General features: G+C 43.3%; 1 protein-coding gene across 13 annotated transcripts in view; it reads left to right on the top strand.

The window, feature by feature from the left end:
- Positions 1-4,365: 4,365 nt before the first annotated feature.
- Positions 4,366-24,681, top strand: part of KIDINS220 (kinase D interacting substrate 220) — a 118,672-nt gene continuing 98,356 nt past the window's right edge. For 12 of the 13 annotated variants that reach the window (XM_030800749.1, XM_030800747.1, XM_030800748.1 and 9 more), the window contains exons 1-2: positions 4,366-4,498; positions 16,442-16,585. In XM_030800749.1, coding sequence (XP_030656609.1) covers positions 16,478-16,585 — 108 coding nt within the window. In that variant the 5' untranslated portion in view covers positions 4,366-4,498; positions 16,442-16,477. Of the gene's footprint in view, positions 4,541-16,441; positions 16,586-24,681 lie in introns of all 13 variants that reach the window. The other variant, XM_030800740.1, reaches the window with a different exon arrangement.

The following is a 24,681-nucleotide window of genomic DNA, read 5'->3' as shown; positions in this document are numbered from 1 at the left end:
TTTAAAATCCACATTCCTAGGCCTTGCTGCCACTAAGCGTCAATCTTGATTTTTAAAAAGGTGATTTTAAAAAGATGATTGCAATGTGCATAGGTTGGGAACCATTGAAAAGCACCACCTATATGTCAACCCGGCAACTCAGGTGAAAGCCAGCAAGGAGCATGGACGGCTTCATCAGAAGTTGACGTGACGCTTGTAAGCCAAAAAGAAAATCCTAAGGCCTCCCAACCGTCTGCATGGACCCCTCTTCTCTGCCAAGGGCATTCCAGAGTTAACCTTAACATCTAGTTCAGGCCATGATGGAAGAGGGAGTCAGGCCTCTTTATATTCCTCCAGCATTAACATCAATGCAGACATGAAGTCTGATAAGAAACATTGACAGTCTATTCTCTCTGAAGCCTGATACTTGGCGGCTTCACCTGCATAATAAAACCTTGGTCTTAAAAAGTAAAATCTTAAAAAGTAGAAAGTGAACCCCTTTCTACTGATAATAACTCTTTCAACCAATTGCCAATCAGAAAAATTTTAAATTTACCTGTGACCTGGAAGCACCCCCTCCCTTCCAGCTGTCCCGCCCTTCCAGATGGAACCAGTGTAAATCTTAAATGTATTGATTGATGTATTATGCATCCTTAACATGTTTAAAAGCAAGCTGTACCCTGATCCCCTGGGGCACATGTCCTTAGGACTGCCTGAGAGTATGTCACGGGTGCTCCTTAGCATTGGCAAAATAAACTTTCTTAATTGACTGAGACTGTCTCAGATATTTTGGGTTCATATCCTCATGAAACAAGGAGAGAATACCCCCACACATACAATGAAGCCCTAACTGGTGTGATTTCTTTGGTAATGGCTTTGCTAAGGGCAGCCACTGTTATAAACAGGGCGGGGTGGAGGAGGGGGTGTTGGAGGTATGGTGGGATATAAGGATGAAGTCGACCTTAGAGTGGGGGAGAGAACGAGGACACAGATTAAACGTGCCTTCTTTAACACAGCTTTCTGAGTCCTGACGCTGTCCCAGGCACTGTGCAGTACGAAGGTAAGCGCGGAGAATGAAATGGCCAACTCTGTGGGGGTCCACTAGGAAGGTTCACAAAAGAGGGGACCCCCTCAGCTGTACCTTAAATAGAGTTTGCCCATCACAGTCAGTTGGATGAGGCTAGGAAGAATGTCCAGGTTGGGGAACAACACTTTGGAAAAGAATGGAGATGAGAAAGAGCACGGCCCAAAGTTCCAGGAACTGTCAATATTTGCCAGCCTTGGGATGGGAGTAGCAGCGTGGGAGGGGGCAGGAGACACCGCAGGGCCAGGCTCTGAAGAGCCTCGAGTGTTAAGTGCCATTTGGGAATTTGTTCTGGGGAAACAGAAGGCCACTGAAGAGTTTAATGAAAGAAGTGGCATTAGCTGGCAAGCTTGTGGAGAAACGGTTAGCAGGGCCACTGGGTTAGCAGGAGAGTTGCTGGGGGTATTGGGATGGTCCTGGTTGGGAGCTCTGAGGCCTTTAAACAGATCACTGGGATGAAAGTGGCTACAGTCGGGTGATGGGCTGATTAACTGACCATTTAATTGGGGGAAGATGACTTCCAGCTTCCTGTTTTGGTGGTTAGGGATGGAGCTAGGGCTCTGAAACTAGCAATGCAGGAGGAAGGGTGGGTGGGAGAGGTATGGGTGAGTCTAATGGGGACAGAACTCTGCAACCTCAACAATTCATGGGAGATGGAATCTGAGAAGGAGCGCCAGAGAATGGGATAGAAGCCCAGGAGAAGAAATATTTCCAGGAGGGGGCCGGGCCCGGTGGCTCACCCCTGTAATCCCAGCACTTTGGGAGGCCGAGGCGGGCGGATCATGAGGTCAGGAGATCGAGATCATCCTGGCTAACACGGTGAAACCCCGTCTCTACTAAAAATGCAAAAAATTAGCCGGGCGCGGTGGCGGATGCCTGTAGTCCCAGCTACTCGGGAGGCTGAGGCAGGAGAATGGCGTGAACCCAGCAGGTGGAGCTTGCAGTGAGTCTAGATCGCGCCACTGCACTCCAGCCTGGGCGACAGAACGAGACTCCGTCTCCAAAAAAAAAAAAAAAAAAAAAAAAAATTTCCAGGAGGGAGTCCTAAACTGTGCTATCAAGAGAGGGAGGGAAGAGGATGAGGGAGGACAGAAGGAGGACTAGGGGAAGCGGTGGGAGGATTAGAGAAGCTTGGGTGGCTGGAGGAAGACAGGGGAGGACAGAGGGAGGGATGGGAGGAAGAGGAGGGTGGGGAGAGTTGGGGGAGGATGTGGGGACAGAGGGTGGAGGAAGTGGTGGGAGGATAAGAGGAGGATGGAGGGGATTGAGGGAAACAGCTGGAGGCTGAGGAAAGATGGGGTTGGGGGGTGGTGGGAAGGGTAGGGGATGCTGGGGGAGGCAGCCTTCTATTTCCATAGGACAAATTTGATACTCTTCTAATCCCTTCAGTGGCCTTCTATTTCCCTAGAACAAATTCCCAAATGGTACTTAACACTTAAGGCCCTTCAGAGGCTGACCCCTGCTCCGTCTACTGCCCCCTCCCATGCTGCCACCCCAGCCCCAAGGCTGGCAAATATTGACAGTTCCTGGAGCTTTGGGCCACCCTCCTTCTCATCTCTATTCTTTTCCAAAGTGTTGTTCCCCCACCTGGACATTCTTCCTAGCCCCATCCAACTGATTGTGATGGACAAACGATACTTCAGATACAGCTGGGGGGGTCCCCTCTTTTGTGAACTTTCCTAGTGGACTCCAAGCAGAGTTGGTAACTCCATCCTCTGTGCTTACCTCCTTACTGCACAGTGCCTAGGACATGGTCAGGACTCAGAAAGGCGGTGCTAAATAATGCACATTTAACCTGTTTCCTTGTCTTCTCCGCTACCCTAAGGTCGGCTTCATCCTTATATCCTACTGATACGGTTTGGCTCTGTGAACCCACCCAAATCTCATCTCGAATTGTATTCCCCATAATCCCCATGTGTCAAGGGAGGGACTTGGTTGGGGGTGATTGGATCACGTCAGCGGTTTCCCCCGTGCTGTTCTCGTGATAGTGAGTGAATTCTCACGAGATCTGTTGCATGTATAAGGGGCTTTTGACCCTTTTGCTTGGCAGCTCTCTTCCTGCAGCCATGTGATGAAGGACGTGTTTGCTTCCCTTTCCGCCATGATTTTAAGTTTCCTGAGGCTTTCCCAGCCATTGCAGAACTGTGAGTCAATTAAATCTCTTTTCTTTATAAATTACCCTGTCTCAGGTGGTTCTTTATTGCAGTGTGAAAACGGGCTAATACACCTACCATACTTCTAACCCCCAGCTCCTGACCTACCCTGCCCTGTTTACAACAGTGGCTGGTCTTAGCAAGCCAATATTGAAGAAATCACACCGTTTAGGACTCCACTGTACACACTGGGGTATTTGCTCCTTGTTTCATGGGGAGCACACCAACTTCCGTTTTTGTTTGTTTGTTTGGAGACAGGATCTTGCTCTGTTGCCCTGGCTGAAGTGCAATGGTGTGATCTCAGCTCACTGCAGCCTCAAACTCCTGGGCTCAAGTGATCTTCTCACCTCTGCTTCCTAAGTAGCTGGGACTACAGGTGTGCAACACCACGCCTGGCTAAGTTTTGTATTTTTGTATTTTTTTTTTTTTTGTAGAGACGAGGTCTCTCCATGTTGCCCAGGCTGGTTTCAAACTCCTGAGCTCAAGTGCTCCTCGGTCTTGGCCTCCCAAAGTGCTGGGATTACAGATGTGAGCCATTGTCTCCAGCCTGCACCAACTTCTGATGAAGTCAGGCTCCTTATTGGCTTTTTCCTGAGTTGCCAGGTTGACACATCAGTGGGTGCTTTTTGATGGTTCCCAACCTACGCACGTCGTAATCATCCTTGGACCTTTTCAAAAATCAAGATTGACGCTTGTTGGCAGCAAGGCCTAGGAATGTGGAGGCTGAAGGAGGTGAGGGGAGGTGCTGGGAGACCTGGAAGGCCCGGAGTGTGAACTACAGGCCCCGCGGAAGGCAAAGGTCTCGCTCCTGGATCCGGAGGAAGGCTGCTGAGCGGGCTTTCATTTCTCATGTATGTGCAGTGTCTTCTGAAGTTATAATTGATGTTTACTTCTCTAAATAAGCTTGATTATAATGGCAAATAGGGATAATAAATTAACTGTAATAAGAGTGACATTCACAATGAAAAACATTGCCTGGGGCGCTTGTCCCAGGTGTCCCCGCCCCGCGGCCCCTCCAGCCCTGCGGCCCCTCCAGCCCCGCCTGCTCTACGCCACTCCCCTCTACGCCCCTCCCCTCCACGCCCAGGGGGCGTGGCAACCCGGAGTCCCGCCCCTAAACAGGGCACGTGATCTGTCAGTTCACGGAGAGGGAAGAATATGGCCGCCGGGTGTGGTGAGGGCGACGCGCTTGCAGTCGCCGTCTCTTGTTTTCCCGTCCTCTGACATCGCCTGCAGCCGAGCGGGCCCGTTCCGCCGGAGCTGAGGACCAGGTTGGGAGACGGTCAGTGTGGAGGCCGGTCCGCGGGGCTTTGTCGCGGGATTGGGGAGGAGACGGGGGCGAGGCAGGGCTCGGGGAGCTGGCCGGGGAGGTGGGACAGCCGGGGAGTGCGCGGGAGGGGCGAGCTCGGGCCGGGGGTCCCGGGAAGGGCCTGGCGCGGGCCCCGGACGCTCGGGCCCCGGCTTTCGGGGCGAGTCCGCGTTTCCTGGAGCGCTGGGAGGGTCTCCGACCTTGGAGTCTCGGGTCGTCTGTCTCCTCAGGGGCCCCTCGGGTGGGCTGGGGTGAAAGGTGTTGGTAAAACCGTTTTTTTTTTCTTTTGCCAAGCAGCCTCTGGCACATCCACCACCTTGAGAGCCCCCTTAGCTGGTACCGCTAATCGTTCTAGGTTCCTCTTCTAGGCTTCCATGGGCCGGGAGGTGTTGTTTTCTCCCTTGCTTTTATCGTGGGCTCCATTGCTCCATTGTCCTGTGCAGGCTTTTAAACGCCTGGCAAAATAGTGCAAGCCATTGCTTTCCACGCCTCCAAGATTTATTTATAGGGAAATAATTTCTTCATCACTTCGTAATGTTGGAATTTTTATTCTTTTAAGTCGACAGGTTTAAACCGATGAAGAATTTGTTTATGAATAACTATTTATGCAGCCATCTCTGCTCCCTATGGGCGCTTGTTAAAAATGTAGATTTTTTAGCGTTTTAGAGATTCCCATTCCTTCGGCCTGAGGTGTGGCTCGGGAATCACCCCTTCACGTTCGTTCCTGTCCACGTTTTGACAACACTGAGGACCAGACATCTACACCTTTTTAAACCACCGTGGGGTATTGAGTGCAGAGCCCAGGTTGGGAAATGCCATGGCCAGGTGTGTTCTTTGTTCTCTTCTAGCTTTACTAGCATGGACTACTTTCATCAGAATCATTTTGGGGTACTTGTTAAAATGTCAGTTTCTGGGCACCACCCCAGATCTAGGGAATGGGATTCTCCCAGCGAGGAGCTCAAGGGATATGTGTATTTGACAAGCTTCCCAAATAATTTTGATGCACACAAGTTTGAGAATCCTTGTTCTACACCCTTTATGTGAATAATTTCCAGATCATTCACACACAGTATGAACGATATCTTTTTCCAAGTATTGGGTAGGTTTCTCCGACCTAGCTCTTTTGGGACACTTCAAATTCAGCCTGGCCAAAGCACCCCATAGCCCCATTCACCAAGCTGGGGTGGTGGGAGGGAGGGAGGAGGCCTAACTAAGTAGATAAAAGTCTCTTTCTCCTTTTTTTTTTTTTTTTTTTTGTTAAAGGCAGCTCCATTCTTCAGTCACCTATGCTGGGCATCTGGTCATCTTTCACCTGTTCTTTTCTTTTCCATCCAGTCACATAGTTTTATCTTTATATCCAGAATATCTCTTCTGGATATTTTGGTAGGTCAGAAAGTTCAAATATTGGGGATTTTATATTTTTCAAGTTAATACCTCTCATTTCTTCTCTATTCCCACTGCCTCTCCTGTGTACTGTCTGTTTGGTGGTTCCTCGACTGGTATCTAGGGCCCTGATTCTTTGTGTTTTTCCAGTCTGGGTCACATACACTGCCAGATTAATTTTTATAGGATCATGTATGAATGTGCCATCCCCTTCTTCCTGCTTTTGCTCAAGAATGGTCAGTTTCTCCATTTTATGTGCTACTGTATTTGTCAGGGCTGTTTAGAAGACAACAGAGGCTTAAATCTTTTACTTCAAGGAAAGGAGGTAATAGGATTGAATGAGAGTCAGAAAGAAGTCAGGATCCCAGGTAGCTCCATTTTCTACATCTCCCTGGGGCAACTTTTTTTTTTTTTTGAGACAGGATCTGGCTCTGTTGCCCAGGCTGGAGTGCAGGTGGTATGATCTTGGCTCACTGCAGCTCTGACCTCCTCTTAGGGGCCACATTTGTTCTCTTACTTAGGAGGAGTCTCTTTTCTGTTCATATCTGTTGTGTTCTCTCTTTGCTGATTGGCTGTCTCAGAACTGTATCATTTTATGTGTGACCCATATTGACTGGCCCAGTCTCTGGTTTCTAATTCCCAGTTCTAGAGAGAGAAGTCTGATCGGCCCAGCTTATCATTTTCAACAGTTTCATGCCACAGATCATATGCCCATCCCTGGGTATGGCTGATGCTAGAGAACATGGCTGTTGAGGGTAGCAGGGACTGTGGGTGAGCAAAGTCCTCCAGAAGAGGTATCTTTAGCACACCTATGCAGTTATTCAATTTGACGGTTATCTATTAAGTTTCTACCTGTTCTAGATCTGTAATAGGTTCTGGGGATAGAAGAATGAAGGAGAGAGACAGCCCTTAATAAATTAGTTCAAGGCTGGGCATGCAGGCTCACACCTGTAATCTCAGTGCTTTGGGAGGCTAAGGCAGGAAGATCACTTCAGGCTAGGAGTTCAAGAGCAGCCTCGGCAATATAGCAAGACCTGTCTCTACAAAAATTAAAAATGTAAACAATTATCTGGGTGTGTTGGCATGCACCTGTAGTCCCAGCTACTCGGGGTGAGGCAGGAGGATCACTTGAGTCCAGGAGTTTGAGTCTGCAGTGAGCTATGAATGTGCCACTGCACTCCATCCTGGGCAATAGAGCCAGACCCTGTCTCAATAAAAATAAATAAATAAATACATACATACATACACATACATAAGTTAGTTTAAAGGTGACCCGCAAGTGGGGTTTTGAAGGGTATGTTTTTATGTCCAGAATTGGTGGGTTCTTGGTCTCACTGACTTCAAGAATGAAGCCACGGACCCTCTCGGTGAGTGTTTTAGCTCTTAAGGTGGCACGTCTGGAGTTTGTTCCTTCTGATGTTCGGATGTGTTCGGAGTTTCTTCCTTCTGGTGGGTTCATGGTCTCGCTGGCTCAGGAGTGAAGCTGCAGACCTTCGCGGTGAGTGTTACAGCTCATAAAAGCAGTGTGGACCCAAAGAGTGAGCAGTAGCAAGATTTATTGCAAAGAGCGAAAGAACAAAGCTTCCACAGTGTGGAAGGGGACCCGAGCGGGTTGCCACTCTGGCTTGGGCAGCCTGCTTTTATTCTCTTATCTGGCCCCACCCACGTCCTGCTGATTGGTAGAGCCGAGTGGTCTGTTTTGACAGGGCGCTGATTGGTGCATTTACAATCCCTGAGCTAGACATAAAGGTTCTCCACGTCCCCATCAGATCAGTTAGATACAGAGTATCGACACAAAGGTTCTCCAAGGCCCCACCAGAGCAGCTAGATACAGAGTGTCGATTGGTGCATTCACAGACCCTGAGCTAGACACAGGGTGCTGATTGGTGTATTTACAATCCCTGAGCTAGACATAAAGGTTCTCCACATCTCCACCACACTCAGGAGCCCAGCTGGCTTCACCCAGTGGATCCCGCACCGGGGCTGCAGGTGGAGCTGCCTGCCAGTCTCGCGCCATGCGCTCGCACTCCTCAGCCCTTGGGTGGTTGATGGGACTGGGCGCCGTGGAGCAGGGGGTGGCGCTCGTCAGGGAGGCTCGGGCTGCACAGGAGCCCATGGAGGGGGTGGGAGGCTCAGGTATGGCAGGCTGCAGGTCCAGAGCCCTGCCCCGCGGGAAGGCAGCTGAGGCCTGGTGAGAAATCGAGCACAGCGCCGGTAGGCTGGCACTGCTGGGGGACCTAGTACATCCTCCGCAGCTGCTGGCCCGGGTGCTAAGCCCCTCATTGTCCGGGACCAGCAGGGCCGGCCGGCTGCTCCGAGTGCAGGGCCCGCCAAGCCCACACCCACCGGGAACTCCAGCTGGCCCACAAGCGCCGTGCGCAGCCCAGGTTCCCACTCATGCCTCTCCCTCCACACCTGCCTGCAAGCTGAGGGAGCCAGCTCTGGCCTTGGCCAGCCCAGAAAGGGGCTTCCACAGTGCAGCCGTGGGCTGAAGGGCTCCTCAAGTGCCGCCAAAGTGGGAGCCCAGGCAGAGGAGGCGCCGAGAGTGAACGAGGGCTGTGAGGACTGCCAGCACGCTGTCACCTCTCATTTTGGCTCGTTAAGAATGTTAAAAGTTGGGTCAGGCATTCCAGGTAGTTGGATCAGCTTGGGCATGTCCATTCATTCTACTGGTACTGGGTTCTGTGGTGTACCAGGCACTTCTCTCAAGTGCTGGAGATTCAGCAGTGAACAAAACAGAGATAGTCTTTATTCTCATTGAGCTACGTTTGTTTGGCTAGGGGAAGCAGACCAAAAACAAAATATGTGGTATGTGGAGTGATGCTAGGTGTTATAAAGAAGACCTTTAAAATAGGGCTGTGGAAGGAGGATATAGTAGAGGGGGAGAGGGCTGTTTTATACACATATAAATGTTATACACCATTTATACACGGTGGTCAGAGAAGCTCTGATCAGGTGACGTATGTACAGAAAGTCACTGTGGCCTGAGCAGAGCCCAGGAGAAGGAGCAGCAAGAGTTGAACTTAGGGAGGTGGAGAAGGGGTGGAATAGATCAAGCAGGGTCTGGTCAGCCCTGGTAGGGATCTGGGATTTTGAGTGAGAGGACAACCGTTGGGGTGTTTTGAGCACAGAATGGTTGTAAGAAGACATGATTCAGGAGGACCACTTAGGCCTCTGTGTGGAGGGGGCAAGCGCTGCCACCCAGGCCCAGGAATGTCAGCACCAGGGTAGGCTCTGGGGACTGCATAGGGGTGATTGTTGCTGGAGACCTAAGTGGGAGGAGGAGAAGAGGGGCTGGAGATAGAACCATGGGAGGGGCCACATTCAGGAACTTACTGTGTCATATCTGGAGGATAAGAAATAAGTAAGCACTGGGCAGCATGGCCACTATTGTTGCTTTCATGCACTGTGTCTGTAACCGGAGAAAAGTTATAGGGTGCGTCTATTAACCGATTGGCCTTTTGGTGAAAGCATTTTGAATACATTTAGAGATTTTGTCTATTAAATTGGCAAGTTCTAAAAATGAGCTTACTACAACATAAATTTTTTGTTCTGACATTGCTGTTGGCTACATCTGCCATTTTCAAAACGGGTGGCAAGACATTAATTTTTTTGCTAATTGTGCAAAAGAATGTATAGCATTATATTCCCATTAGACAGAAAATGCTGTGGACATTAGATTCAACTGATGTCCATTTATTCAAGAAATATAGTGTCTTGTATGGGCCAGCTATTAAGCTAAGTGTTGGGTATTTGGTATAGAACAAAAGAAAATAATTCGTTCCTTTTAAAAGCTTATATCCTAGTGGGAGAGACAGCTATTAATCAGGTAAATATGTCCCATTCCAGCAGGTGTAGCTAAAAAAAAAAAAACAAAAAAAAACAAACAAATTTAATAAATGTAAGGCCGGGCGCAGTGGCTCACGCTTGTAATCCCAGCACTTTGGGAGGCCGAGGTGGGCGGATCACGAGGTCAGGAGATTGAGACCACGATGAAACCCCGTCTCTACTAAAAATACAAAAAATTAGCCGGGCGTGGTGGCGGGCGCTTGTAGTCCCAGCTACTTGGAGAGGCTGAGGCAGGGGAATGGCGTGAGCCCGGGAGGCGGAGCTTGCAGTGAGCCGAGATTGCGCCACTGCACTCCAGCCTGGGCGACAGAGCGAGACTCCGTCTCAAAAAAAAAAAAAAAAAAATTTTTAAAAACGTAAATATGTAAATTACAAGTTTAGTAAAGTGTTATGAAGGAATAAAAAAGATTCCATAATACAGAACAATCCAGGTTATGAGAATCTACCAAGAAAGGGTGATTAAGAAATGATCATATTCTGTTATTATGTAAAACAGCTAATATATATTGGCTTCATATGGGTTAGGTGTTATTTTAATCCCATTGCATGTAATTGTGCAGTTATTTGAAGATGGGGAAACTCAGACACTGAGGTGAAGAAACTAGCCTAGGGGACAGGGAGTGATAAAGAGAGGTTGGTTAATAAGTACAGACATATAGTTAGGTAGAAGGAGTAAGCTCTAGTGTTCAGCAGCATGGTACTATACTTAACAGTTTATTGTATATTTTATTTTTTATTGTATATTTTAAAGTAGCTAGAAGATAAGATTTGAGATGTTCCCAGCACCAAGAAATGATAAATGTTTGAGGTGATGGATATCCTAAATACTCTGATTTGATCATCACACATCCTATGCATGTAATCCAAATATTACACATACCCCATAAATATGTACAATTATTATGTATTAGTTAAAAAATTAAAGAAAAAAAAGAAACTAGCCTGAGATGATGTAATGGTCAGTAGTAAAGTCAGGAGTCAAACCAAGGCAGTCTGGCTCTAGGGTCCATACTTTTGACCACTAGACAGCTTCGTTTTAAGCCGAAAGGGCTTTTGGAAGTGAACATTGAAACTGAAATGTGAAAGATGAGAAGCTGCAGTTTTCCTCCTGTGATGAAACATTTTTTTTCCTTATGAAAATGAACATAGACTTACTATATCAAGTAAAACAATATAGCACAGAGACGCGTAAAGGCAAAGCTAATCATCTCCTTTTAGTCCTACATGGTAAGATAACGAATTTTACAGCCAGGTGTGTGTCCTTCCACACTTTTCTTTTTGTTCATGTGTACACACTGGATAGATACATATATGGGGGCCTTATTTATTTTATCAAATAGACTTATACTACACACATACTCTTTAACATGTCAATGTGTCATTGGTTTTACTATTGTGTGTATCAACAGATGTGGATTTAATGTTCTAATTTTATTTTGTAATTTCTAGGTACTTACATATGTGCTTACAAACATCTTATGACATTTAATAATCAATTATTCAGTGAAATTTATTAAACACTGTCAGTGCCCTCTAGTCAAAGACTGCCAGGACCATACCTCTAGTTGAACAAAGTTGGTCTTATTAACTCCCTGCAATGACGGAGAATGCCTGTCCTAGGGAACGCTGGGGGTCTCTGTAAGAGGTTATTAGAAAGGACTTAGAAGATTCGAGACGATGTTAGGTGATTTGGAGAAGAGTTCAAGGAAGCAAAGCTTTGCTCAGTCTTGGGTGCTTCAGGAATAAGGAGGAGTGGGAATTCTGCAATTGAATATTTAAAATCTTAACGAAAAGGCAAGAGGTATGGAGTAAGGCTAAAGCTGTAATTGATAAAGAAGCAGCAATCCTTCATATTAGCCAGGAAGGGAAGATGTTTGGGCATTTTGTGGTTTGGGTGATGTTCATGTTTTTGTCTGTGTTCAGATATGATTCCAGAGTAGTCTTATTTTTGTCTTCATATCCTGGTGACAGAGTGACCTTGTTTGATGTTGGCATTCTTTGAAATTGTTGCATTTATGTTAGAACACCACGTCTGGCTGTGTGTGCCAGGTCAGTTCCTGACAGTCAGGGGCTGCTTTTCTCTTTCACCTCCTGTTGTGTAGGCATTGTGCTAGATATAAAGCAGATCCTGCTGCAAGAACTTCTAGTCTAAGGGAGATGTGGAGAGAGTAAGTAAAATGGAGAGGAGAGTTGAGTGTGATGTGAGCAGTCTACAACTAGATGTATACACAGGTGTGGAGGAGCCCAGGGCCTGGCCCAGCTTGGGGTAAGCAGCCAGTCAATGAAGGCTTCCAGAAGATCTGTTAGAGCCGTGTTCTTAAGGATGGGTAGGAGCTGTCCAGGCATATATACGTCGAGAATGGACTTTTTAAGCAGAGGGGGCATTAAGTGCAAAGGTCTGGAAAGAACAAAGTGTGGGGCAGTGAAGGAGCTGCAAGTAGATCAGTCTGGCTAGAGCTGGAAGTGTAGATGTGACTGTGTAGAGGGTGGGAGGGATGGGGCTGAGGAGGGGAGAAAGAGATGAGGCTGGAATGGTAAGATGGGGCCAGATTGTGAAGGATCTGCATGCCCTCATCATAATCAAGAATTGAACTTACTGAGTTTTCGCTCTGCTCAGTGGAGAGCAAAGCTTTCCTCAGGAATTGCGTATTTGCATCTTTACAATGGCTTTAAAAGCCTTAGAAGGCGTAAGTTCCTTGAATAACCTGTAAGTAGTAAAGCTGTCATCTGTCCTCCCAACCTTGGTTTTAGGAGAAATGTATTGTAGGTCACTCTTGCTTCAGTGTGGCAAATGGATTGCAGGGGGCAGGACTGGAGAGAGGAGGCAAAAGTTGCTAGCCTGTCACATTGATCTGGGTGAGAGATGGTGTAGTAGATGTTTTTAGGATTGATGCCTAGATCACAGCTGTTTACTCTTTTCTGGAAACAGTGCCAATACGGTGTGACCTTGTTACCCCCTCCCAACTTTGTGTCTCTAGTTGCTTGGTTCTGGGTGTGCAACAGATCCAGCCTGGGCAGTCACAGCCCTTTTCTGGGACTGTTGGATCTGGGAACAAAGAATAGCCTGCTTTCTCTGGTGTTAGAGACTGATTTAGGCCAGGTGCGGTGGCTCACGCCTGTAATCCCAACACTTTGGGAGGCAGAAGCAGGCGCATCACTTGAGCCCAGGAGTTTGAGACCAGCCTGGGCAACATGGTGAAACCTCATTTCTACAAAAAATAGAAAAATTAGCTGGGCATGGTGGTGTGCGCCTGTAGTCCCAACTACTCAGGAGGCCAAGGTGGGAGGATCGCTTGAGCCCTAGAGGTCAAGGCTGCAGTGAGCCATGATCGTGCTACTGCACTCCAGGCTGAGTGATAGAGTGAGACCTTGTCTCAAAAAATAAATAAATAAACGATCTGATTTGAGGCTGGATGGCTGTGGGAAGCCATATTTCCCTTTGTGTAGAAGTAGTTGGTCTAGAATGAAAGTAGATTAAGCCAGTAGAGAAAGAGAATCCTCCTGGCATTTGAGGTCCAGTGGCACCCACTCTTCCTGTAGTGTGGTTATGGGAAATAAACCAGTATCCTTCAAATACATTTTTCTGTTTTGCTTAAGCTAGTTTAAGTTAGTCTCTTGCAACCTTAGGGGTCTTGATTAGTATAGATGGTGAAGGCCTAAACTAAGGCACTGAGTGTGGGGTTGGGTAATCTAACACTTTAGGGGCTAAACTGGATAAAAAATGGTAGCTGTGTGACTCAGAGGGAGATGGATGCCTTGGTAGAGTAGAGATGAGAATGGTGTTCTACATGGAAGGAGCACATTGAGCATAGGCGGGAGTGTGGAGCAGCACTGGGGGAGTGTGGTGAATTTGAGTTCTTCTGCTTGGCTGGGCTGTGGGGTGAGCTGGGCCTGGTATGGAGGGAGAGCCAGATCTTGCAAGCCTTACTGAGGCCTTAGGCTTGATCCTAGAAGGAGTGGGAATAAATGAAGGTGGGTGTTGGTGATGACTGCTAATACAAACCCTCACTGCTTTCTAATGATAGAAGCATCACATTCCAGAATATGTAGGAGATAAAGGTTTTAAAGAAAATAAAAATTACACTAATGCTCATCACCATTTGTTTTTTATTTCCAGTATTTAAAAATGTATATATTTAAAATAGCTGAGATGCTGTATATATAGCTCTTAATCTTTTACCTCACTTCTTCTATCATGAGCATTTTTCTGTAACACATTTTTTGAGACATTTTGATGACTGTATATTATCCTATTTTGTGAATTTTTATAATTTGTATAATATCCATTTCTAAGATTTTTGTTCTTATGGATAAAATTGTTTTACTTAAAATCTTAAAATTCTGTTCATGTTTCTCATGTTTTTAGAATAATTCCTAGAAGTGAAACTATGGGATCAAATAACATCATTTTTTAAAATAATATTTTTTCAACCCAAGAGTATAAATTCAAGTTGCTCTGAATGTATACTCCTTAAAAGTAAGGTATACTGATTTATAATTTACATATAATAACATTCACCCTTTTCAATGGACAGTTCTGAATTTTGACAAATGAATTATTGTGTATCTGCCACCACAGTCAAGATATAGAACAGCCATTAACTCGCCAAATTCTCTTGTACTCTTTTGTAGCCATCTCATTCCCCTGCCTTAGACCCTGGCAGCTCCGATCTGTTTTCTGCCCCTGCAGTTTTCCTTTTCCAGAATGCTATATAGGTAGAATCATATAGTGCGATAGTTTCTGCCCTCTGGCCCCCAGAGATAGATTTCCTTCCTGTGTCAAAACATATTCTCTCCATCCCAAGGTCTTCCCAAAAGTCTCAATTCATTTCAGCATCAACCCAAAGTCCACAGTCTCATTTAAATCTTATCATCTAAATCAGGTATGAGGGGCTCTGGGTGTAGTCCATCCGGAGGCATGATTCCTTTCCACCTGGGAAACACAAGAATCAAGTTACCTGCTCCAACATAGAGTTGGGGAACGGGCATGGGATATCAGTTGTAGACAATCCTGTTTAAGGATGGAGGAAAAGGAAGGAAAAGAGGATTCACCAGTCCCAAATAATTTCATAACAGCGAAAGTTTTCAATTTTGACGAACTCTGGTTGATCAGTTTTCTTTTTTTATGCACCATGCTTTTAGTGTTATATCAAATCTTTCTTAATCTAAAGTCACTAAGGTCATCTATATTTTCTTCTAGAAGTTTTGTACTTTCAGACATTATATTAGGTCAATTTTGAGTTAGCACCTGTATGTGCTACAAAGTATGGATTGAGGTTTGTTTATTTATTTGCATTTGGATGTCCAATTGAATATAATAAAATTTCTACTCTTTTGGAACTTGAAGTGTAGTTATGGTAGACAGACAATAAGCAAACAATATGTCATTTTTTGGATGGTGGCAAGTGCTACGGAGAGCGGTGAAAGCAGGACAAAGGGTTGAGAGTGCAGGGTGACAGTGAAGCCTGTGTGGGGTCGGTACCCTGACATCCCACATCTGGTGAGACTTCCTAACCAGGTGACCTGACGGAGGTCAGGGGGTGAGCCATGTGCATGTCCTGTGAAGAGAATTTTAGGCAGACAGAAAAGTAGCACAGAGGCCTGGTGAGGTGGGACAGTGCTCAGCATGGCCAGGCAGCCAGGAGGGTGAGAGGGAGTGGTAGGAGCTACAGTCACAGGTGTAACACAGGTGAGAAGCTTGCCACTTAGAGTCATCCTGGCCAAGGTAAAAACATTTGATTTTACTTTCAGCACCCTGAGAAGCCCTTAGAGGGCTTCAAATAAAAGAGGCCATGCTCTGACTTAGTATGACCCACATTGTGGTTCCTCCAGTGGTGTCAGCGTCACAGGGAGCTGGATAAAGATGCAGAGTAAGGGGCCCTACTCAGACCTGCTGAGTCAGAATCTCTGACGGAGGGGCCCAGGAACCTGCTTTAAAAGCTCTTCAGGTGATTCTGATATATGTTAAAGTTTTAAAAAAAGTAATGTAATTTTAATTGACAAATTATATATATTTATGGGGTACAATGTGATGTTTTGATACATGTATCCATTGTGGAATGATCAAATCAGGCTAATTAACATATTCATCACCTCACATACTTAATTATTTATTTGCAGTGAGACCATTTAAAATTCACTCTTCCAGGTAAAGTGGAGGCAGGGAGGCCAGTTAGGAAGCAATGACAGTGATGCAGGTGAGTCATGGTGGCTTGTCCAGGGTGGCAGTGATGGAAGTGGTGAGTAGTAGTCAGATGTGAAATGTATTTTACAGGTAGAGCCAAAAGGATTTGCTAATAGATTGAGTGTAGGGTGTAAGAGGAAGAGGTAAGTCATGAACAATTCCAACATTTTTGGCCTTGGAAGAATTGACCTGGAGCTGCCGTTTACTGGGATGGTGACAGCAGGAGGAGCAGGGAAGCATTTTGGAGTGGTGATGAGGAGGGTTTGGGGATGGATCTGGAGTTTGGTTTTGGATAAGTTAAGATGGAGATGAGTGTGAACCTAAGAGACATCATGGCAGCTTTTTGACACCTGAGCTATGGAAGCTGTGGGAAGTCGTGTCTTCACTTCTGCCACTGGAGGTGTCCTTGCATGAGGTTAATGTTAAGAAGGATATTGTATTTAATAGTAACTTAATTTTTTTCTAATTATAAATTATGTGTATTTTGTCTAATTTAACAGGTATTCAAATAAAGTTAACTGCAGCTTTCTGTGAAAATGTCAGTTTTGATATCACAGAGTGTAATAAATTATGTAGAGGAAGAAAACATTCCTGCTCTGAAAGCTCTTCTTGAAAAATGCAAAGATGTAGATGAGAGAAATGAGGTAAGACCAAGTTTGCAAAATTACATTCTTTCACAAATATTTGTTGACTACCTACTATGTATAGGATAGAAGTGTGTAAGAAATAGGTAGTTCTAACCCTTAGTAATATTGCACTGTACTTATGATATAATGTCTTATAGTTAAAAGTACTTCAAATTCCATGTTTTTGGAGTACATTTTAAATTATATAAATGATTGACTATTGAATTTAGATTTATTGATTTTTTTCCCCTGATGGAATAAGTAATATTCAGGAAGCTTGGTTACTGAAATCAAGTACTTCTATGAAACTGTAGAGATCATCTGGACCTGATCTTGATTAACCAGACAAAATCAGGGATTGTTGAAATACTTTCTTTTTTTTTTTTTTTTGAGATGGAGTTTCACTCTTGTTGCCTAGGCTGGAGTGGAGTGGCACAATCTCGGCTCACCGCAACCTCCGCCTCCCAGGTTCCAGCGATTCTCCTGCCTTAGCCTCCCTAGTAGCTGGGATTATAGGCATGTGTCACCATGCTCGGCTAATTTTGTAGTTTTAGTAGAGACGGGGTTTCTCCATGTTGCCCAGGCTGGTCTCGAACTCCCAACCTCAGGTGATCCGCCCGCCTCGGCCTCCCAAAGTGCTGGGATTATAATCGTGAGCCACCCCGCCTGGCCTGAAATACTTTCTTTAATGAGCCCCAACTATCTTCCTCCATTGTTTGTCCCACACACTTTGGGATTATAAAAACTCTACATCTTTATTAGAGAGTTAAATAGGTTATGTATCATATTTAGTAACACACTAATAAACATTAACTCAGATGAGATATTTCTCCTCAATGTTATGAGTTAAAAAATGTGGATCTTAGTTCATTATGAAAAGCCAAACTATTATTTTATTTTATTTTATTTTATTTTGAGATGGAGTCTCGCTCTGTTGCCCAGGTTGGAGTACAGTGGCGGGATCTTGGCTCCCTGCAAGCCCTGCCTCCCGGGTTCATGCCATTCTCCTGCCTCAGCCTCCCAAGTAGTTGGGACTACAGGCGCCTGCCACCACACCTGGCTAATTTTTTTTTTTTTTTTGTATTTTTAGTAGAGATGGGGTTTCACCATGTTAGCCAGGATGGTCTCCTGACCTCATGATGCCTCCCAGAGTGCTGGGATTACAGTCGTGAGCCACCGCGTCCGGCAAGTCAAGCTATTATTATTTGACAGGACATTTTAGGTGCTAATACAGTTTTTTATAAATATTGTAAGTATCAGGGTATGTGTTTGTTTTACAAAACTTAAGGAAAACAACCCTGTCTCTTAGAACTGTATGTGTTTTCAAGAGTATAATATTTCTTGCCAGTAGATAAGATGAATAAGGAGTGGTTTTTTATTTTACACTATATGTGTATGTGTATGTATATATACTTATGTGTTTGTATATATTTGCTTATGTATGTATCTTGTGTAGACATATAAAAAGTTTTATTTATAAATTTTCTTATTGTGATAAACACATAACATAAAATTTACTGTCTTTACCATCTTAACCATTTTTAAGGATACAGTTTAGGAGTATTAAGTATTTCTCCATTGTTGGGCAATAGATTCCAGAACTTTTTCTTTTTTTTTTGAGACAGAGTCTCACTCTTGTCACCCAGGTTGGTGTGAAGTGGTGTGATCTCAGCTCACTGCAACCTCTGCCCACTGCGTTCAAGCGATTCTCGTGCCTCAGCCTCCTGAGTAACTTGGACGACAGTCGTGCGCCACCACACCCGGCTAATTTTTTATATTTTTAGTAGAGATGGGGTTTCACCATGTTGGTCGGGCTGGTCTCGAACTCCTGACCTCAAGTGATTCGCCCACCTCGGCCTCCTAAAGTGCTGCGATTACAGACGTGACCACTGCGTCTGGTCTACCAGAACTTTTTTATCTTGCAAAATCAAAATTCTGTCTATTAAACAGCAGCTCTCCCTTTCCCCCTCTCCCTAAACCCTGGCAGTGACCATTTTACTTTCTATTTGTATGAATATGACTATTTAGACACCTCGTGTAATTGGACTTATATACTGTTTGTCTTTTTGTGACTGGCTTATTTCAGTTAGCATAATATCCTCAAGGTTCATCCACGTTATAGCATGTAACAGGGTTTCCTTCCTTTTTAAGGCTGAATAATATTTCATTGTATGTACGTAGCACATTTTCTTGATCTATTCATCTGTGGCTAGAAATTTGGGTTGCTTCCATCCCTTGGCTATTGTGAATAATGCTGCTATAAACATGGGTGTGTAAATATTATACATGTTTTTGCTTTTGTTTTTTGTTTTTAGACAGGGTCTCACTCCATTGCCCAGGCTGGAGTGTAGTGGCAGAATCAGGGATCACTGCATCCTTGACCTCCCAGGCTGAAGTGATCCTCCTGCTTCAGCCCCCACCCCCACCCCCGAGTAGCTGGGACACAGGTGTGCACCACCATACCTGGCTAATTTTTTGTATTTTAGTCGAGATGGGGTTTTGCCATGTTGCCCAGGCTGGTCTCCAACTCCTGGACTCAATCTCTTTGCCCGCCTCGACCTCCCAAAGTCCTGGGATTACAGGCATGAGGCATCATGCCTGACGTATAAATGTTTTTAAAGTTGCTGAATTGACTTAGTAATTACTTTATTATTACTTTTTCTGACCTGTGGTACCTAATTTCATTTAATGTTAACTCAGTCGTTAAGGAAATGTTGATATAAAAATGTTGTTATTACAATAATAGCTAATGTTTTTATTGAATGTTTTCATTCATTTTCATTAGCTATTGAATAATAGCTAATGTTTTTATTGAATACTTATGCAAATATTCTGTTATATATTTTCTATATCTTAGCTCATTTAACTTGCATAGCAGCTGTATAAAGAATAATACTGTTATTTATATTTATTTATGGGTAAGTGACTGAACTCCTCAGTTTCCTATCCAAGATATTATTTGGTAGAGTCCATATTTGAACTTTGTGCTATTTGACTTTAAACAAATTATAATCTGGTTAAGCTCTATGTTTTTTTTTTTTTTTTTGAGTCTTCAGAATAAAGTTTATTTAATGATAATGCCTATATTTTCAATGTTTCTGTATTGAACAAAATATATTTTCATTAGTTAACATCATTACCCACTTCTATGGTTATGAATAGTCAAAAATTGTTATACGTAGATAAGATATAACATTTATAATTGGAGGTTGTTATAAAATGATTACAGAAGTAGTCATTTTGTTAGCATATGTTAGCATATTTGGAATAACCATATGATAGTTTGAAAACATTAAATTTTACTTTAGAGACACTTGTCTAGGGAATGTTAAGAACACAGCTTCACTTGGAAGGAAAAAATAGCACATCAATAAGCGTAAAATTAATCTTATTGCTATAAGGAGTAAAGCGCAGTGGCATAGAGCTTAATTTAGCATCATGCGAGATAAGCATTTAATGGATATTAATCAACATATCCAGTTTAATATTGTATCAATTTAAATTAGAGTTTTAAAGTGATAATTTGAAACCACCTAGGCTTTTTCAGTTACGGGTCAGTGTAAAAGTTGGTATTTTCTTTTTTAGCATTTTGCTTTTACAACTTCTGATAAAATGTAATTTTTATAGAATTACAAAAAGTTGTATTTTTTTCCTCTTTTTTCTTGTTTTAAAAAATATTTACGTAACTTCATGTTAATGTGTTTGGTTATCAGTTTTGAGAAAGATTCTTAAGTATTAGATCAATTAAAATAATGTGGGTAGGCTGTATGCAGTAGCTCACGCCTGTAATCCCAGCACTTTGAGAGGCTGAATCTCTTGAGCCTAGGAGTTTGAGACCAGCCTGGGCACTGTAGTGAGACCCTACTTCTAAAAAATATTAGCCAGATGTGGCACCTTTTAGACCTAGCTACTTGGGAGGCTGAGGTGGGAGGATTGCTTGACCCCAGGAGTTCAAGGCTGCTATGACTGCACCATTACACTGCAGCCTGGGCGGCAGACTGAGACCTTATCTCTAAAAAATATAAAATAAACAAATTTAAAAAGGGGTAAAATTGCCTGATACTGTGCTTATTAGCAGTATCAGTATTATTGGCCATAAACAGTGAATTCTAGTTTCCTTTTATTGCTTTATTTATAAGCTAGATAAATCTTTGGCCTATGAATATTCTCAATGATGGCAACAAATCTTTGTCCTTTGTAGAGTAGCGAAGAGTTTTTATTTTTGTTTTATTTTTGAAAGGAACAAACAGTCACTCTCAACTCTCCTTGGTATAAGGGAATAATGTTGAGGCTGGTCATTTTTCTGCCGCTTAAGAAAATGAACTGAGACTTTAAAAAATGGATTTTGCTATATGTTTATGAGTAAACTTTATTTTATTTTATTTTTTTTTTTTGAAACAGGGCCTTGCTCTGTTGTCCAGGCTGGAGTGTAGTGGCATGATCCAGCTCACTGCAGCCTTGACCTGCTGGCCTTAAGCAATCCTCCCATCTCAGCCACCTGAGTAGCTAGGTCTACAGGCGTGTGCTACCACGCCTGGCTCATTAAAAAAAATTTTTTTTTGGTAGAGATGAAGTTTCACAATGTTGCCCAGGCCATTCTACAACTCCTGGGCTCAAGTGATCCACCTGCCTCAACCTCCCAAAGTGCTGGGATTACAGGCATGAGAGTCACTGTGCCTGGCCTGTAAATAGGCTTTAAAGGAAATTTCAAAGGAGGATTTCAACATGTTTTAGTTTCACTATGGTTATTGGAAGAAGTAGAAACCCTCCAGAAGGACTGCTTTAAAAAAAAACAGTGGTTATTTAGGTCTCATACACTTAAATAAGTAGAAATGGGAACCTAGAAATTGGGAAGAGCAAAAAGATGCTTGAATAGTAGCTGTTTTTGCATTGTAGTCTTCTGGGAAGCTGAGATAAAGTCCACTATTTCAGTAGGTGCATAGTGTTCTGTTTCGTTTTTGGTGTGTTTTGGCTTGAGGTCACTATGAGTAGTAGAGCAGGGATTATGTGGATTATGTAATCCTGTGTTTTCTGGAAGGAGATAGGCATGGAATTTGCTGGGATGTGTGGGGTCAGGTATGGAAAGGATCTTTATTGATTCATTTTCAAGTAGAAAATGAAAGTTTTCATGACGTAAGTTACTCTATCCCTACAACTGTAGTTACTGGACTGGTTAAGCAAGAACTAGGAGAATCCAAAGATAGGCTTTGTTTTCAGGCCCAACTTTTAAAATAACAGTCGTTCTGTTTTTGGGGATCCTGTAAAACTTTATGGCAGCCTTTCCTGAAAGTCATTATCTTTTTGGATAGTGTAGCTACAAAAGGTGCATCAGTTAAGAATTGCTTTGTACTGCATGGAACAGCCCTCAAAACAGTGATTTAGACAAATTAAGGTTTTGTTTTTCTCACATTATGACAAGCTAGATGAGCCATTTCAAGGCTGATATGATGGCTTCAGGATATCCTCAAGAACCCAGGCTCCTTTCTTTCTGGCCAGTCCTCACTGTGTGCCTATTGCATCACATCAGTCATGTAGCAAAAGCTCCAGCACTGTGTCTCAGTATCGGGCAAGAAGAAGGAAAAGGCACAGACCAGCTGAATTAGTACAGAGCTTTCCTGGGAGAGCTAGCCAGGGCACCGCTGGAGGATTATTTCCAGCTGCAAGTGAGGCTGAACACTGGGTGTTTTTTTTTTTTCAGCTGAGCTAATTGCCACCCCCAACAAGCCGTGTCTTTCTAGATACTGGGTAGGCAGCTAATAGTTTCTGCAAGAGAAAATAATGACAATTCAAGTCTTTCATTTGGCATGTTTCTAGGCTATCAAATTTATACCATCTTTCCTACTTGTGTTATACGTGCTTATAACATTTATATTATGTTATATATTTATAACATTTATATTATTAAAACAATTATATTATGTTTTTCTCTGATTATCTAGAAACATTTATCTATGTGAATATCTGAAATGTAACTGTGACCCAGAGAGTAAACGGAAGACTTCCCTGAGTCTTTGGAATTATAATTTTGAAAACTGTGATGTAAAATTGATGTATTCTCAGGACTGTGGATTTAGAGTTTGTTGCTTTAATTTATATATTCTACCAATGACTTTCATACCTGACTTTTTATCCCAGTAGATTAGAAGGGAGAACAGTTCTATAGAATGTATACCAAAGAACCTAGAGCTGACAGAGGCATGCATGGCATAGTAATTGATGTTGGTAGTTATGACTCAGAATTATAAACATAACGTTTAACATAATCTGTTTAACAAGTAGCAGTACGTGCATAGCTTTATAGAATGATGATTATCATAGAAGATATAATCAGCTTTAATGTTGAGAAGATAAATTGTTTCACCCAGAAAATCTATTTATGTGTAATACGTCATTCCCTAATGACCCTGGTTGGATGACATGTGGCTACCACATATAATTTAGCAGCCATCCTTACTTACATAGGAATGTCTGTATTTAATGTGACCGATATTTGAACTGTAAACCAGTGTTCGTGTTTAAATCCTTACTTGTATTATTCTTATAATAGCATCTGTTGTATTTTGCTAATCATTATAACTATTTGCTTATTTGGATGTTGTGCCTAATGGATTTTTAAATTCTTTGAGACTTTGCTCACTCGTTTACTCAGCAAATATTTGGGTACCTGTGTGGCAGTCACTGTCTCTCACACTGGGTATATAGTTTTAAACCCATAAGCAAAACAGACATGTTTCCCGGCCTTTAGGGGAGACAGACAATAATCAGTTGTTAATCACACAATAAAAATGTGGTTACAAACAAGGATTAGTATAGGAAAAGTAAATTATAGGGGATCAGTAAGGAGGTGGGAACGAGCAGGAGGGCACGTTGAGGCTGGGGGTGGCACAGACTGGGTTGAGAGCCAGGCATGCCCTGCTGTGCGTTACTCAGGGTTTGTGTCAGCTTGGGTGAGGATGTTGGTTCTTATCCAAAAGAACTATGGGAAAACATTGGAGGGTTTTAAGCAGAGGAATAATTTCAGGTGGGCATTTAAAAGAATCATAGATATTTCTCCCCATACTAATATACATGTAGTAAGTAGGTGTTTAAGTGTTTGCATAATTAAACTTAATTTTTGGTGTACATTTTTCTCACATGCCTTAATGTGTCTTAGTACCTTTAGTATCATCACTCCTTAACCTGGTACTTCCTTTTTTGAAAAATTTTAATTTTAATTTTTTTTTGAGACAAGTCTTGCTCTGTCACCCAGGCTGGAGTGCAGTGGTGCGATCTCAGCTCACTGCAACCTTTGCCTCCTAGGTTCCAGCAATTCTCATGTCTCAGCCTCCCAAGTAGCTGGGATTACAGGCGTGTGCTACCACGTCTGGCTAATTTTTTGTATTTTTAGTAGAGACGGGGTTTCACCAGGTTCGTCAGGCTGGTCTCAAACTCCTGACCTCATGTGATCCGTCCACCCTGGCCCCCCAAAGTGCTGGGATTACAGGCTTGAGCCACTGCGCCCAGCCTAACCTGGTACTTGCCGATCTGTTTCCTGTCATGGCACTTACAGAAAATGATAACTTTTGTACTGCACTTGCAGTAGATGAGGCTTGCTGTTAGGGGTGATTTGTCCAGGCACCCAGCTGCCTGAGCCCTGCCCTTGTCTCCAGGGCTGAGGGAGCATCGTCTCTGTACTCCTGTGACTCATTCTTAACACAAAGGCTGGGACACTTGATTTCAGCAGTAGGAGCTTTATTTAGTTTAATGAACTAAGTTTCTAAGAGAAGGCTTTAAAAACTACATATGTGTATTATACATAGCACCTGGTTGTTTTTATTTATTATTTTACTTCTTCTGGTCCTATCTCAGACAAAACATATATATATAATAAAAAACACATTCTAGATCATATTCTACCTGTATTGTTAGAGAATTTGGCTACCACAAGTATTCTGAAATTTTATGTATATTTCAGTAATTGCATTCCAAATCCTAGTATTATTCATATTTACTTACTTTAAATGAATTTGCAGTGCCAAAAACAGATTATTAATACTGTGGGAAGAAAAACTATGTTTTATTTTTTCTTTGACTTTTAAGTTATTAGTAAACTGAAACTTAAAGTTCAAAGCTGT

Source organism: Nomascus leucogenys, chromosome 19 (genome assembly GCF_006542625.1).
Source record: "Nomascus leucogenys isolate Asia chromosome 19, Asia_NLE_v1, whole genome shotgun sequence".
Taxonomy (NCBI): Eukaryota; Metazoa; Chordata; class Mammalia; order Primates; family Hylobatidae; genus Nomascus; species Nomascus leucogenys.
The sequence above is the reverse complement of the archived record's forward strand: the minus strand, read 5'-3'. Positions and strand labels throughout refer to the sequence as shown.